The sequence below is a fragment of the Melozone crissalis genome, unplaced genomic scaffold (genome assembly GCF_028551555.1).
Source record: "Melozone crissalis strain CALT ecotype California unplaced genomic scaffold, PUWL_Pcris_2 ptg000032l_1, whole genome shotgun sequence".
NCBI lineage: Eukaryota > Metazoa > Chordata > Aves > Passeriformes > Passerellidae > Melozone > Melozone crissalis.
This window is the reverse complement of record NW_026535810.1, coordinates 5,485,118-5,501,130: the sequence shown is the minus strand read 5'-3', so window position 1 is coordinate 5,501,130 and position 16,013 is coordinate 5,485,118. Positions and strand designations below refer to the sequence as shown.

Genomic DNA, 16,013 nt, shown 5'->3' with positions numbered 1-16,013 from the left:
GGGCTCCATCCAGAGGGGCCCTGCTGGGGGCCAGTGCTGCTGGGAGGGTCTCTGGGCCACCTCCTGCCCCCATGGAGCGTCAGGACCAGGCCAGGGTGGGAGCAGAGACCCTCAGCTGTCCCTGTCCCTGGTGGCTGCAGGAGCTGGGGCAGGAACAGGGATGGGCTGCCAGGCTCCAGGCTGAGTTAGACGTTTTCCTTCTCTTCAAAAGGGAATATGGGGGTGCTGTGAGAGGGGAGTCCCCAGAACCACCCCCCCCATCACCACCACCACCCTTGCTTGGCCCTGACCCTCTGGCTGAGCCCCATCCCTTGGAGCTCAGTGTCCCATCCCCTGTGTGACCCCAAACCCCAGGGGGGAGCTGCAGGGGGTCACAGGAGGCAGGCCAGGGCTGATGGGGGCTGAGCCCCCTCAAAGAGGCACAAAGAGCATCTCCTGCACCCCCAGCCTGCACACCTGGGCAGGGTCCAGTGCCAGTCCCTGACCTCTGCCCCAAGCTCTGCCCAGCAAATCCCCAACAATCGGGGCAAGACTCCAGGATGGGCTCCTCTGTCCCCACTCCCTCCCTGCCCTCCTTCCCCTGGTGCCCTCCAGGTCCCCGTCAGGATCCCAAGGGTGGGGGGACCCCTGGCCTGGCAGGCTCAGCCCCTACCTGAGCTGGGGGGTGCAGTGTAGGCCACATCCACACGGTCACCTGCAATGGGAGGGGTGGTGACCATAGGCCTGGGAGGAGCTGCTCCCTTAATTAGCCAAAGCTCATCAGTGGGAGCTGAGAGATCAGGCAGACCCCACTGAGCCCCTGGGGCTGCAGGGCTGGCAGCAGGGCCAGGGGACACAGCCCTGCAGGGCTCACCTGTCTCGTAGTAGTCGTACAGGGACACAGTGGCCGGCTGGAGGTTGCTCACCACGAAGTCCTGCTGGGCTTGGAAGGAAAAGGTCTTCTCCTCCTTGGTCAGCTGTGGAGACAGCCCAAGAGGGAGGTGTAACCACTCACCATGGGAAAACCCCCCACATCCCAGGGCTCCTGCTGCTGTACCCATCTCACCTCATCCAGATAAATGGTCACCTGGTCAGGCTGCACCTCCACCTTCTTCACCAGGTTCTGCCTCTTCAGCTGCAGGGACACGGCTCAGGAGGGGCCACAGCTGCTCCATGGGTGCCCAGCACCCCGAGCAGGTGTCCCTCCATGTCCTACAGCCCCCAGGCAGGGGCCTGTGGCCTGGGGTATCCCAAAGGGGAGCGGGGGGCTCCTCACCTCCACCGTGGATTTCTTATCGGGGCTGTATCCCGATGGCAGCTTGGCCTCGATGACAACCATGTTGGTGGCAGGGCGCTCCCCAGTGTACCTGCAAGGGCAGAGCCCCAGGGTGGGCTCAGGGATTCCCTCCCTCCCTCCCTGGCTGCTGCTGTCCCCCCCAAACCCGGGCCAGCCCCAGTCCTACCGTGCCCAGAGGCGGAGCAGGAACCCCGGGTTCTTCGTGCCTGGCAGCGGCTCCGTCTGCACCCGCAGCTCAAAGGCCCCGGTGCTGGGCGGGGGAGGCACGTTATAGCGCAGGGTCACCTGGGGAACAGGGGACAGGGGACAGCACGTTATAGCGCAGGGTCACCTGGGGGACAGGGGACAGGGGACAGCACGTTATAGCGCAGGATCACCTGGGGGACGGGACAGCACGTTATAGCGCAGGGTCACCTGGGGGACAGCACAGGGTGAGCCCAGTGAGGGCACAGCACCCAGCACAGGCAGCCCAGGTTGTACCCACCTGTGCCAGGGCACAGCCCTGCCCGCGGGCTCGCAGCCCATAGGTGCCCGGCAGCTCGGGCAGCGCCGCCCGCTGCAGCACCAGCCGGTTGCTGCTGTCCAGCACAAAGTCCTGCGCCGTCCCCGTAGGCGATGTCACCGTCACCGTCACGTCCCCGTTGTTGCCGTAGGTCAGGGCGGCGTATTTGGCCAGGGCTTGCAGGGCCACCACGGTGTCCTGTGCACGGGGACAGTGCCAGGGTCACCCCTGAGTGCTGCTCCCAGGAGGGGCCAGTTTGGAGCAGCCCCTGGAGCCCAGGGCCGGTACCTGCGTGGAGGCAAAGCCCCCGTAGGGGTTCTGCTGCTTGCAGAGCCAGCGGACGATCCGGGACGCTGTCCCCAGGTCAGCAGGGGACACTGAGGGCTGGGACAGGTAGGCCAGCAGGACATAGGCTGTCATCTCCACCTCGGCCGACGGGGCCGCGGCCCAGGACAGCTCCAAGTCCTCCTGAGCCTGCCCCTTCCTCTTCCAGTAGAGCTGTCCGTCTGCAGGAGGAGGGGCAGCAGCTCAGCCCCTGCTGCAGGCTAGGGTCCCTCTAGGGGGGCACTGCCCACAGGGCCCTGCCCAGGCAGTACCTGCACTGATGCTGTGCTCAGCCAGGCGCTGCAGCTGCGCCTGCTGCTGCTCCCTCAGCCCTGCCAGCCCGAACACATAGGCCAGCAGGGCTTGTGTGTAGAGGTCGTCCGTGGGAGAGGCCTCCAGGCACTTGAGGGCTGAGCTCAGCACCGGCTCCTGGCATGGCAGCAGAGTCAGGAGCCAGCCCAGGGCATGGGACTCGCTCAGAGACCCCAGTGTGACCAGCTGCGCCCAGTTCATGCTGGTGGCCTGGAATGGCCAATGCCTGTCCCAGCAGCTGTCCCCACCCCACCAGTCCCTGTGGGAAGAAGGGCCCATCCTCACCAGCGTGGGCAGTCCCAGCTCCAGCATCGCTGCCGTCACGTACGCCGAGAGCGAGAGCTCATCCGAGACACCACCCTGCAAGGAGACAGGAGGACATGGGTCCGACCAGGCTGTGACACCAAAACAGGGACATCCCCACACCCAGAGCACGCTCTGGGTCCCCAGCCCAGCCCTGCCCCACCTGCAGGGCGTTGTGGAAGAGTTTGCCCTCTTTGCGGAAGCAGCCGCTCTTCCTCTGGCGCTGCTGCAGCCAGCGCAGCGCGTCCGTGATGTGCCGCTCCTCGATGGCCACGTAGGCTCGGGCCTGCCCGAAGGACTTGAGGACAAACGCTGTCAGCCTGGAGCCAGGGAGACACCAGAGGGCTGAGTCAGCACTGGGGCTGTCTGGATGGCAGGAGGAGCCCTGGGTGCAGCTGCAGAGCCCTCACCAGGTGTTGCCCGAGGGATCGCTCTTGCCAAAGGCGCTGTAGGAGCCGTCGTCGTGTTTGTACAGCAGCTCCCGCTGGTACCCTGCGGGGGGACGTGGGCACAGGGCACTGTTTCTGTGCCCAGGGGAGCCAGGTGGGGTGAGGAGGGGGCTGTGGGACTGTGGTGTCCCTGCCAGGCTCTCACTGACCGCTCTGCAGGAACCCCTGGGCCTTGGCGCGGATGTCCGGCAGCAGCTGCCCGGTCTTCTCCAGGTACTGCTGGATGTAGATGTTGGGGGCAAAGCGAACCATGTTCTGCTCCCCACAGCCGTAAGGCATGGCCAGGAGTCCGTCCAGGTTCTGCAGGGCATTGCCCAGGATGTCACCTGTGCCAGGGGGACACATCATCAGCTGTGTCACCCGTGTCCCCTTCTGTGTCAGCTCTGGGTGGTCCCACATCCTGCTGAGCCTGGGGACCTCTGCACCAACCCTGTCCCCTGTGGTCCCCAGGCCCCCCCAGCCTGTCCCTTACCCATCACGTTGATGTGGGCCCTCTGGGAGCTCTCCAGGATGTTTGCAGGAATCTCCAAGGACACTTCTTCAGCACCTGTGGGGACAGGGGACTGGGACAGTGGGAATGCCCAGCTCTTCCCAGCCTGGCCGTGGCAGCCTCACCCACCCTGTTCCTGCCCAAGCACCCCTGGCCATGTCCCATGGCACTGCCCAACACCCCTGGCCAGTCCTACCTTCCTGGCAGAGCAGGGAGCTGTGCGTCTTCTCCACCAGGATCCCGCCGGGCTGTGAGGAAGCAGCACCAGAGTCAGTCAGGGGGAGGGACCTGCCTGTCCCCCAGTCCCCTTCATGTCTGGGTGCTCTCCCACTGCCCCCCAGGGGCTGTTTGCACCCAAATCCATCCCATTTTCCTCCTCCCCAGCCCTCTGACCTGCACCAGCAGGGGCTTTATCACGGTGTCCACGCGGCCCTGGGTCGGCACCAGGGGCAGCTCGTTGCCACAGGGCTCGGAGGAGCTGAGGGCCTCGGTGCTCACAGTGATGTTCACCTCCCCTGAAGGTGCAAACACGGCCCTCAGTCCCCAGGGAGCCCCCAAACCTGAGCACAACCCCCTGGGCTTGGGATGGGGCTGGCTGGACTGGGCTGGGGGTCCCCAGGGAGGGTGGGAGTGGAGCGAGGGAGAACTCCCCAGATCCCGTGGGGTTCCTGCCCTCCCTGCCCACCCAACCCCATCCCCTGAGGGGTCCCTGGGCAGCAGGGTGGGGTGGTGGCAGCTCTGTACCCAGGCTGGTGGCTCGCACGCCCCACTGGAAGGTCTTGGCTTCATCTGCACAGACACAGCCCGTGTAGGTGTCCTCTGCCCTCGGTGACACCTCCAGCTCCGCCGACTCTGCCAGCGTCACCTGAACCTGCAGGGCACAGCCATGGCTCCATCAGCTCTCAGAGCCAGGGTCACCTCACCCAAACCTGCCAGAGCATGGCACAGCTCCATCACAGCCCAGAGCCAGGGTCACCTCCATGGGCTCCCCCGAACCTGCCAGAGCGCAGCACAGCTCCATCAGAGCCAGGGTCACCTCCCTGTCCTACCCCAAACCTGCCAGAGCATGGCACAGCTCCATCAGAGCCAGAGTCACCTCCATGGGCTCCCCCAAACCTGCCAGACCAGGGCACAGCTCCATCACACCCCAGAGCCAGGGTCACCTCCCCAGCCTCCCCTGAACCTGCCAGCCCCTGGCACAGCCCCTGTCCCCGCCTGTCCCCGCTCACCCGCAGGCACTGGCGCAGGTAGTTGAAGACGGTGGCCCTGAGGGTGAAGCTCTCGTGGCGCACCACGGCGTAGGGCAGCGCCAGCTCCACAAAGAATGGCTGGAAGGCCGTGAGGGTGACAGCAGGGGACAGGCCCAGGCCCTGTGGGGCTGTACAGAACATCCCAGCCTCCCACTCTGTGATGGTGTCAGGCACTGTCACCGTCATCTCAGCAGAGCCACTCTCCCTGCATGGAGAACGTCATGAGGCCACCCCAGCACGGCTGGTGGCATGGCCTGAGTGGCACCACCGTGACACTGCTGGTGCCAGCCCACAGGGAGAAGGAGTCCTGAGGTCCCCAGGTCCCCTTGGGAGCTGTCTCTCACCCTACAGGGACCAGGTCCCACAGCCACGTCTCTGGGAAGTATGTCCGGGGTGCTGGGGGCTCTTCCCCGCCCTCAATGTCTGGGCTGGCTGAGGTGAGCATTGGCATAATTTCTTCATAATCATTGTTTCCCACCTTCCCACGGAATAGTCTCCTGTCTCCTGGAAAAGGCAAAGCAGAACTTGGGAGCCTCAGGTCCCAGCTGGACCTTGCCTGCAGCCAGCACAAGGGTGACCAAAATCCTTTTCCATCCCTGTCCATCCTCTTTGATGCCAAGGGTGTTTTCTGGATGGCTCCAAGTCCCCCTGAGGACATGACAGCCAGGACTGGCCACCAGCTCTTTGCTCTTTTCAGCCCAAGGGCGGTGCTCACCTCTAGGACCTGCCATTCCAAACATGTAGAGCCTGCGCCGGCAAGGCTCCCTGCTCTTGGTGAAGAGCTTCAGTGCTGCATCCTGTGAAAAAGCAGAGATTGTCCATCCAGCACAGCCAGCAGGAGGAATATCCCTATTCCAGCTGTGAGTAGTCCCGGGGCTACAGAAAACAGGTGGGGAAGGAGCCTGGGCTTGACAGGAAAGGGAAGTCCTGTGCTACAGGTGTGGCTTTCCCAGCACTTGGGAGAAGCAGGGGCAGCTCTGGGAGGCCCAGGGGCTTCACCTGGAATAACATGTAGGGGTCCCTCTTGGAGTCCAGCCAGTCACATAATGGTTCCTCCTGGATGCTGTGGGGGTTGCTGAATTCGGGCAGTGCTTTGTAGACCTGGGAATAAAGACATGCAAAACCCTCATTTCCAGAGCTCTGCCCACCGCAGCACTGGGTTCATGTCATAGGGACCAATATGACCCCAGCCCAGTGCAGCCCGCTCCTGGGGCTGCAGGGGGACCCCAGGCAGGGCCAGCACTCACAGCCTCGGCGTTGAGCTCAGCCTCGGGCTTGAGGAGCAGCACACTGCGATCCACGGCCCGCACAGCACACAGGGAGCCCGGGGCAGCCCCCAGCTGCAGCATCAGCGCTGCCCCAGGCAGGGCCCTGGCCTCGGAAAATGCCATCTGGACCTGCACAGGGACACAGGGACACAGGGCAGTCACCTCCCATGCAGGGCAGACCCAGCTGTGACCGTGTTCACAGGGGTCCCAGGATGAGGGAAGCGATTGAGGATCTGAGGGTCCATGTTTCAGAAGTCTTGATTTATTATTTTATGATATATATATTACATTATAACTATAGTAAAAAGAATAGAAGGAAAAGTTTCATCTCAGAAGGCTAGCTAAGATAAGAATAGAAAGGAATGAATAATAAAGGTTTGTGTCTCAGGCAGAGAGTCCAAGCTAACTGGGCTGTGCTTGGCCATTAATTCTAAACATCCAAGATGGGCCAATCACAGATGCACCTGTTGCATTCCACAGCAGCAGATAACCATTGTTTACATTTTGTTCCTGAGGCCTCTCAGCTTCTCAGGAGGAAAAATCCTAGAGAAAGGATTTTTCATAAAGGATGTCTGTGACACAGCCACACATAGGGAAGGCTCTTCTCAGAGGGTTTGGGAACAAGGAATGGGTTGGGAGACCCTGACACTGCGATGCTCCTGGGGCGGGATGGATCCCAAGGCAGCAGCCATGGACAGCCCAGCTCCTCTCACCTGGTTGGGGAAGCACTTGGCCACGGAGAGCTCAGTGCCATCAGCCACCACGTCACCGTTGGGCAGCAGCACGTACACCAGAATCCTGGCCATGGGTGCCAGCTCCACCCCGATGGGCAGCTCCAGGGAGAGGGAGGATCTCTGTCCTGGGCCATGGAAAAGAGGAGATGTTACCCAGAGAAACTGCACCTGCTCCAGTCCTGGAAGTGTCCAAGGCCAGGTTGGACAGAGCCTGGAGCACCCTGGGAGAGTGCAGGTTGTCCCTACCCAGGGCAGAGGAATGCAATGGGCTTGGAGGCCCCTTCCAACCCAAAGCATTCCTGGCTCTGTGAGGAGCAGAGCCCTGCACAGCCCCTCCATGCCATGGGACATACCAGGCTCTGCAGAGACCTCTTTCCTGAAGATGCTGGTAATGGAGCCCTTGGCCAGGACCTGCAGAGGAGGGGGGGAAAACAAAACAGATGCTGAGTATGGAATCAAAGTGCCCTGGTGGAGGATAGACCCAGATGAGAGTTCAGGGATGATTTCTGACCATGCCCAGTCTCCAGCCCCCCACCAGCTCCCATGGGGGTGCAGGCCCCACAGTGGCAGCGGCCACCTCCTCTGACAGGTCCCTCAGTCCCTCCAGGACAGGTTGCTCATTGTCCTGTCCCTGGGGACACCACCATGAACAACGTGGAGATGTGGCCCTTCCCGCAGAAGCACCCTGATTCCTGCTGCTGGGCTCACCATGAAAACCATATCCAGGCTCCTCAGCTCAGTGCCCAAAGCCTCCTTGCCAAAGATGGAATCCACGTGGAGCAGCTGGGAGTGGCCGCAGGGCAGCTCGCCCCGCGGGGCGTGGATGTGCAGGAAGCTCCCGCTCTTGGACGAGTAGGGCATGAGGGTCAGGAAGGCACCTTGGGGCCCGAGCGAGTCCTCCTGGCTCTCAGCTGTCCCATTGACTTCAGCCTGAGGTGGGAATCAGAGGGTGAATCCACCAGCAGCCCCCGAGGCTGGTGCAGCTCCAGTGGAGGAAGCAGCTCAGGACCCCCGATGGAGGGACAAGGGTGGGCACTTACCCGCAAGAAGACCCGGTCGCCCCAGCCAGAGGTGTCCAGCTGGAAGGAGGCTCTCCCTGAATTGTCAGTCAGGAGGCTTTGTGTCCTCTCTTCTCCCTTGTTGTTGATGGAGAGCAGGACCTGCCTCTGGGGCAGCCCAGAGCCGTCGGCTTCCTCCAGCCGGATCTGGGTGGGATGGAAGGGGGGGATGATGCAGTGCGGGGCTGCAGCTGGGGCAGAACAGGGCTGGGGTGGGCAGGAGCAGGGATGGGAGCAGGGACAGGGCTGGGAGAGCAGGGACAGGGCTGGGAGCAGCAGGAACAGAGATGGGAGCAGCAGGAACAGAGATGGGAGCAACAGGGACAGGGATGGGAGCAGGGACAGGGACAGAGATGGGAGCAGCAGGAACAGAGATGGGAGCAGCAGGGACAGGGTTGGGAGCAGCAGGAGCAGAGATGGGAGCAGGGACAGGGGCAGGGATGGGAGCAGCAGGGACAGCGATGGGAGCAGCAGGGACAGGGATAGGAGCAGCAGGGACAGGAGTGGGAGCAGCAGGAGCAGGGCTGGGATGGGAGCAGCAGGAGCAGAGATGGGAGCAGCAGGGACAGGAATGGGAGCAGGAACAGGGGCAGGGATGGGAGCAGGGACAGGGGCAGGGATGGGAGCAGCAGGGACAGGGGAGCCCCAGGGCAGAGGGGAGCCCCCATTACCGTCCCGCTGTAGGGGAGCCCTGGCTTGTAGGCACGATCGTGGCTCTCAAAGGTGACCGTGACAGTTTTGGATAAAACCTTGCAGGTCTTGGTGCTCTTCATCTCCAGCCCTGTGGAGAGCCAGTGGGGAGCTCAGGATGTTGCAGGACACAGGACACAGCTCAGCTCTGGCCAGTGCCCCTGTCCCCTTGCAGAAATGGGCCCTGGACATTTCAGTGTCACAGACATCTTTTGTGTCCTTTCCTTAGGATTTTTTTTCTCTTGAGAAGCTGAAAAGCCTCAGGAACAAAATGTAAACAATGGTTATCTGCTGCTGTGGAATGCAACAGGTGCATCTGTGATTGGTCTTATGTGGTTGTTTCTAATTAATGGCCAATCACAGTCAGCTGGCTCAGACTCTGTCTGAGACACAAGCCTTTATTATAATTCTTTTTCTATTCTTAGCCAGCCTTCCGATTAAATCCCTTCTTCTATTCTTTTAGTATAGTTTTAATACAATATATATAATAAAATAATAAATGATATCATAAGTCAATAAATCATTCTGAAACATGGAGTCAAATCCTCATCTCTTCCCTCTTCCTCAGGGCCCTGTGAACACCACCACATTTGGGCTTTCCTCCAGCACAGTTTGCATCTCCTACAAGAGCAGCACAAGCCCTGTGGAATATTCCAGACCTAAAGCTGAGGTGCAGCTGGGGGCAGATCCCAGCCTGGCTCAGGATGGATTTTGAGCCTGGCTTTGGGATGGATTTTGAGCCTGGCTTTGGGATGGATTTGGAGCCTGGCCCTGGGATGGATTTAGAGCCTGGCTTTGGGATGGATTTTGAGCCTGGCTCTGGCATGATTGAGCTGAGGGCACTGCCAGCATGGCACAGAGAGGTGGCATCTCCCAGTGCCTTAGGAAGGCTACAGCACCCCTTTAATCTGGGGCCATCCTGCCCTTCCAGGGGAACCCAGGGTTGCTCAGGGGTGCCAGAGGCTGAGCCTGCCGCTATTCCTGGTGCCTTGGTGACTATCAACACCTGGAATTCCAAGCCTTGCCAGGCTGCCCTGACTCACACCCTGACCCAAACACCATCCCTCCATGTGCACCCCTAAACCCCAGCAGCACTTTTGGGTGTTCCTGGAGAGCACCAATCCCTTGGCATGGCCACACCCCCAATCCCCACCTGTGCCATCCTCCACCAGCAATGCCTCGACTTCAAGTTTCTTGCTCAAAAATGAAGGCAAAATCCACTCCTTGAAGGCAGCCTGTGAAACCTCTGTGGAAAAGCAGCCGTTCTTCTCCGTCTGGAGGGAAAATCAACCCCATCAGCAGCATTCCTGGGAAGGAGCACCTGCAGGGACAGCCCAGCCCCGGCCACACTCACCTGCCCCATAACCTGGGTGCAGGTCTTCCGTAACTCATGAGCCCAGCGGTTCTGTTTGAGGCACAGGTCAGCCTGGACCTTCCCTTGGACAGGCTTCCCGTAGGTGTAGCTGTGTGGGGACAGGAGAGAGGCTGTGCTTGGGAGCCCCCACTGTCACAGCCATCTTTTATGAAAAATCCTTTCCTTAGGATTTTTCCTCTTGTGAAGCTGAGAAGCTTCAAAAACAAAATGTAAACAATGGTTATCTGCTGCTGTGGAATGCAACAGGTGCATCTGGGATTGGCCCGTGTTAGTTGTTTTTAACTAATGGCCAACCACAGTCAGCTGGCTCAGACAGAAAGTCTGAGCCACAAACTTTTGTTATCATTCCTTCTTTTTCTATTCTTAGCCAGCCTTCTGATGAAATCCTTTCTTCTATTCTTTTAGTATAGTTTTAATATAATATATATCATAAAATAATAAATCAAGCCTTCTGAAACATGGAGTCAGATCCTCGTCTCTTCCCTCATCCTAAGACCCTGTGAACACAGTCACACCCCATCCCAGTGGATCCCCCCCATCATCCCCCATTCCCTTCTCCCCTCTCACCGCCCGCAAATCTCCACCGGGATCTTCTCATCCTGCTCCCACAGCACGCTGGGGAGGTGAATGGTCACCTCAAACTTGGGCAGCACTGTGGACAGGCACAAGGACATGAGGCAAAGTGGAAATTTTCCACGGTAGAAATCCGTTTTGATTTAGGTGAAATGTACATTTTTGAGTTGAGTCTGTGGTTGGAAACCATAGTTATTTAGCCAGACTGCAAAGCCTAGGCTCAGTGAAGTTGCTTCAGTGAAGGACAGAGATAAAGGAGGAGAGACAGAGGGTGATAGAGAGAGACAGAGAGACTGCTGTGACAGCAGCTCAACCTGACCTAGGAATTCTTTCTGATAAAGAAGAACTAGCCACAAATGTCACGTGAGATTCATAAAAATGAGTATGTATGAACCTATGGTGATATTGCATGCATATGTATCTGAGAGGGGGATAAAAAGGGACCTGAAGTTCCCAGAAGTACGCATGTCATTTTAGGGGAACGATTCCCATATGTGTCCAGCACTGTAATAAACATACCGGCTTTACAACTTCCACAAAGTTGTGGAGTTTTGATTATCTCCGCAAAACAGACACGGGGGGGGTCGCTCCCGGGACGGTGACAACATCTCCCGGGTGGCTGCAGGGGCCAGGACCTGCTGCCTGTGGTGGGGTCCCCTTTCCCAGAGCCCAGTACTGTTGTAGTGTGTTTTTATTTTATAGGTTATTGTTTGATTTGTTGTTTGTTAGTTTTTTGGGCTTTTTTCCCCCTGATTTTGGAGTGACACAGACTTGTCTTTGTTATTCAATTGCGCCAGTATCCATTTATCTCTTTGCTACTTAGCTACTTTTCTGCCAACTTTCAAACCCTTTCCTCCCACATCCAGCTGTTAACCCCTCCTGTCCCAAGCAGTTTTCCTCCCTTGTGTCCCTTGCCCTTGTGTTCCACCCCTAGTTCTCCTGATTAGCTGAACATCGTGTCCTCCCTTGAGACCTGCCCCCCTGTATAAGCTGTTGCTTGTCCCCAACTCATTGCCTGGGGGACTGTCACCCTCCCACTGTCACCATCCAGCCAGGACAGGTGACGCAGTGCCACACAGTACCGTATTCCTCCACGCTGAAGGAGTGGCTCTTCCCCTCCACACTGATGGTGTAGGTGCCCAGCGCCGGCTCCGAGGCCAGCGGGAGAGACAAATCCACGATTCCCTGCCGAGGGCTCAGCTCCCGCCACTGCGCGATGCGGTTCCCACTGGGATCCTGGGGAACACCGGGATCAGCGCCAGGGAGGTGACAGAGAGCCCTGGCTGTGCCCTGGGTCCCCTCTGCCACCCCATGGGGGTCCCAAACTCACCTGCAGGAACACCAGGGGCAGCTGGAAGGCAAAGAGAGAATGGTCAGAGGAGCAGTTCCATTTCTTGGGGGCTCAGCAGGGTGGGCATGGCAGAGGGACAGTGGGATGCTGTGAGCTGTGAGCCCTCAAGGGGCTCTGGGATTTTGAGCCTGGCCCTGGATGGATTTTGAGCCTGGCTCGGGATGGAGTTTGAGCCTGGCACTAGCAGGATGGTTTTGAGCCTGGTTTTGGGATGGTTTGAGTCTGGCCTTGGGATGGATTTGGAGCCTGGCTCTGGATGGATTTCGAACCTGGATTTGGGATGGATTTTAGGCCTGGCCCTGGATGGATTTTCAGCCTGGCTCTGGGATGGATTTTGAGCCTGGACCTGTATGGATTTTGAGCTTGGTCCTGAATGGATTTTGAGCCTGGCTTTGGGATGGACTTTGAGCCTGGCTCTGGGATGGATTTTGAGCCCGGCCTTGGATGGATTTTGGGCCTGGCTCTGGATGGATTTGGAGCCTGGCCCTGGGATGGTTTTGAGCCTGGCTTCGGGATGGATTTTGAGCTTGGCCCTAGGAAGGATTTTGAACCTGGCTCTAGGATGGATTTTGAGTCACCTCCCCGTGTCCCAGCCCTGCTCTCACCTTCTGGCTGCTGGGGGTCAGGTCCTTGTCCAAAGAGACCACTCGGAACTTCACTGGGAAAGGAAACGGAGATGGAGGAGCAGCTTCATCCACATGGAGGCGAATTCCCCATGGGAAGGGGGAAGGAAACCCACCCTGAGCCCTGCCCTGCCCCCAGCAGCACGGCCCCAGTAAGCCTGGCACTGCCCTGTGCCCATGCTGGGCATTCCAGGGCATCCTGGGATAAACCCACGCAGGAAACCCCAGGATAACCCTCCCAGGACAGCCTGGGATAATGCCCCTAGGACATCCCAGGATAACATAACCCCTCGAGGAAATCCTGGGATAACCTCCCCAGGACATCCCATGATAACCCTACAGGACACCCTGGGATAACCCCACGGAGGACATACCGGGAAAAGCCCTCGAGGAAATCCTGGGATAACCCAACCCAGGATATCCCGGGATAACCCCACCCAGGACATCCCAGGACAACCCCTCACTGGAAACTGCAGGATAACCCAACCCAGGACATCCCGGGATAACTGTCCCAGCTCCAGGCAGTGCAGAGCAAGGCTCAGCCCCTCATTCCAGGGTTGTCCCCAGGGCAGGGGGTCCCTCCTGCCCCCTCACCTTCCTGCCCGGGTTTGTACACAGCCTTGTCGGTCTGGATGAACACCCCGGGGCTCAGAACTCTCAGCATCACCTTCTTCTTCTTGGAGACATCCAGGGACTCTCCTCGGATGGAGACGTTCAGGGCCACGATCTCCTCCTTCCCTTGGGCAGGGGCTGGAGCCTGGGGGGGATCAGCGGGCTCGGGGTGGGACAAGGACAGGGCCAGGGTGGGGACAAGGACAGGGCCAGGGTGACCCCGAGCACGCCCAGCTCCAGGGACCCCACACCTGACACTGGCTGGGGGTCTGTGTACAAATCACAAACAGGACGGGGCTGCTGGGAACTGCCTTGAGCTGTTTTATTTTCCAGCATCAGTCTCATTACATGGTTATGGCAGCAGCTCACATCCCAGGCAGCAGATTAAGAACTCAGTGTTACAACTTATAAGTTTTTTGACCAATCACACAAAGCAAAAACACATTGACAGTAGTTCTATCCAACCACTATAAGCACATATACCTGCGGTTAAACAATGCTTGCTTATTTTGAATACAATACCTGCTTGTAAGCCTTAAAACACAATGCACAGAGCTCCATTATTAAGCTTCAAATTTCCTAATATCTTGCTAGATAAACTTTTCTGTAGCTTAGAGAGTTATTCTAGACAAGCGTTAATACACAGACCATTGTTCTATTTGTCTTTGCTTTTCTACAGTTTAAATAATTTTTCTGCTGACCAATCTCATGGCTGCTGCTTAGCTCTAATCACAGTTCTGCTGTCTCTGAGGCCTGCCTTTTACAGCTTTCCCAAAACTCTCTAATTTTGTGGATTCCCACAACACCCAGGGACCATTCCAGCCGGGAAAACCTGAATCCAGCTGAGCCTGAATCCATGGGGCAACCCAACAATCAGGGGTGGGAAACAATCAGGGTGAGGGTGAGACCCTGCCACAAGATGGGGAAGTCACATCTGTCCCCAGCCCTGGTGGAAATGGCCTGGAGGGTCCCCCGCACCTGCTCCCAGCTCCTTTGGGGTGATACTAGGGTGGCATTGGGGTGGCACTCACAGGGAAGGTGATGTTCAGGTACAGCTGGGGCTCCAGGATCTCTCGGCTCAGCAGGGTGGTGGGAGGGGTCCCGCTGTCCCCCTGCAGCTGCACATGGAGCTGGACGGGCCCCTGGAGGTCCCTGAGGTGCACCCAGAGCGTGGCAGGCTGGGGGTGGTACAGCACAGCCGGGGACACCACCACGAAGCTCCTGGCAGGGACAGGGGACAGGAGAGCCCTGGGCTGAGGCAGATCCAGCACAGAGACCTGGAACAGCCCCTGGAGCACTGGAACCCCCCCAGGATCCCCTCTGTGCTGCTGGGCTGCCCTGGGCTCCTCAGCTCAGCTCTGCAGGTGAGGGAACAACAGCTCCTGGAGCCACCAGGGCCAGCAGGGCCAGCAGGGCCACCAGGGCCATGTCCTCAGTGCTCCTGGGCAGGGAGAGCCCCCAGCCTGAGCAGCTGGGGAGCCCTGGGCAGCAACCAGGGCATGGGAGGGATTGAATCCCACCAGGAACAGCAAGGAAAGCAAGGTTAAAGCACCCCAGCAGGCACAGGAGGGACTGAATCCCACCAGGAACTACCAGAGAGCCGAAGTTAAACCACCCCATCAAGCACGGGAAGGATTGGACCCCACCAGGAACTGCCAAGAGAATGAAGCTCAACCATCCCACCAGACACAGGAGGGATTGAATCCCACCAGGAGCAGCAAGGAAAGCAAGGTTAAAGCACCCCAGCAGGCACAGGAGGGGTTGAACCCCACTAGAAACTGCAAGGAAAGCAAGGTTAAAGCACCCAGCAGGCACAGGAAGGATTGAATACCCCAGGAACTGCCAGGGAGCCAAGGTTAAACACCTCATCAAGCACAGGAGGGACTGAATCCCACCAGGAACTGCAAGGGAAGCAAGGTTAAACCACCCGGCAGGAAGAGGAGGGACTGAATCCCACCAAAAACTGCAGAGGAGCCAAGATTAAAGCACTCAACCAGGGCACAGGAGGCATTGAATCCCACCAGGAACTGCAAGGAAAGCAAAGTTAAAGCACTCAGCAGGCACAGGAGGGATTGAACCCCACCAGGAGCTGCCAAGGTTAAACACCCCAGCAGGGACAGAGAGACACAGAGGGGACTCACGGTGCTCCAGAGGCTCCGGCTGAGAGGAGCAGGATGGCAAAGAGGATGGGAAGGGCTGGACACATCATGGCTCCAGCTGATGTGGATGCTGGGAGCAGCCCCAGCCTCCCCCTGCAGCTCTGGGTCCCTCTGGGTCTGTGTCTGACCCGCTGCAGCCTCTGCAATGGGTCCCTAGCACAGCAGCCCTGGGCACCTGCAGATAAATCCAGGCAATGTTTGCCCTCTGCCCACGGCTTCCGGGGGTCAAGGACTCCAGGCATGTTTGCAGTATTGGGAAAGGTCCCTGGAGCTTCACTCTGGGCCGGGATTCCACAGGTTTGCTGGGAAATGATGTCAGGAGGCAGCAGGAACACACAGGAAAGGAAAACAGGGAGCACAGCCTGAGGAGGGGCTGGGAGCTGGGGAGCTGATTTCTCAGAAATGAACAATTTCTAGGTATTTCAAATGCAACCAGGTTTGGGCAAATCACGTGTCCCAGGCTGGCTTTTTGCCCAGTTTCACCCAGTCTGGACAGAGGAACAGGCCAGTGTGGGGATGTGGCATCACCATCTGCTCCCATTGCACACATGGACACCCGCCAGGGCAGGGCCGAGCTGCTGCCTGTGGATTCTTCACTTCTTTTTTCCGTTAAGGGTGGGATTAAATGTGTGAGACAGTACATTTTGTTCAGATCCAAATGTTT

The 16,013-nt window shown here is 58.6% G+C and overlaps 1 protein-coding gene across 1 annotated transcript; it reads right to left on the bottom strand.

Annotated features, from left to right (window-relative positions):
- Window positions 1–185: 185 nt before the first annotated feature.
- Window positions 186–15,399, bottom strand: LOC128940118 (alpha-2-macroglobulin-like protein 1). Its single transcript, XM_054281415.1, has 36 exons — window positions 15,332–15,399; window positions 14,222–14,411; window positions 13,173–13,335; window positions 12,561–12,613; window positions 11,935–11,955; window positions 11,687–11,840; window positions 10,599–10,683; window positions 10,011–10,119; window positions 9,810–9,930; window positions 8,638–8,747; window positions 7,949–8,113; window positions 7,617–7,838; window positions 7,262–7,319; window positions 6,888–7,033; window positions 6,154–6,303; window positions 5,906–6,007; window positions 5,622–5,703; window positions 5,251–5,410; window positions 4,886–5,111; window positions 4,401–4,527; window positions 4,050–4,171; window positions 3,853–3,904; window positions 3,639–3,713; window positions 3,316–3,492; window positions 3,128–3,209; window positions 2,881–3,037; window positions 2,700–2,774; window positions 2,375–2,531; window positions 2,067–2,284; window positions 1,761–1,976; window positions 1,443–1,561; window positions 1,256–1,346; window positions 1,046–1,114; window positions 854–956; window positions 653–694; window positions 186–202 (listed from the first exon to the last, which is right to left on the bottom strand). The coding sequence occupies exons 1-36, from the start codon at window positions 15,397–15,399 to the stop codon at window positions 186–188; spliced, it is 4,284 nt and encodes a 1,427-aa protein (XP_054137390.1).
- Between the last annotated feature and the right edge of the window lie 614 nt (window positions 15,400–16,013).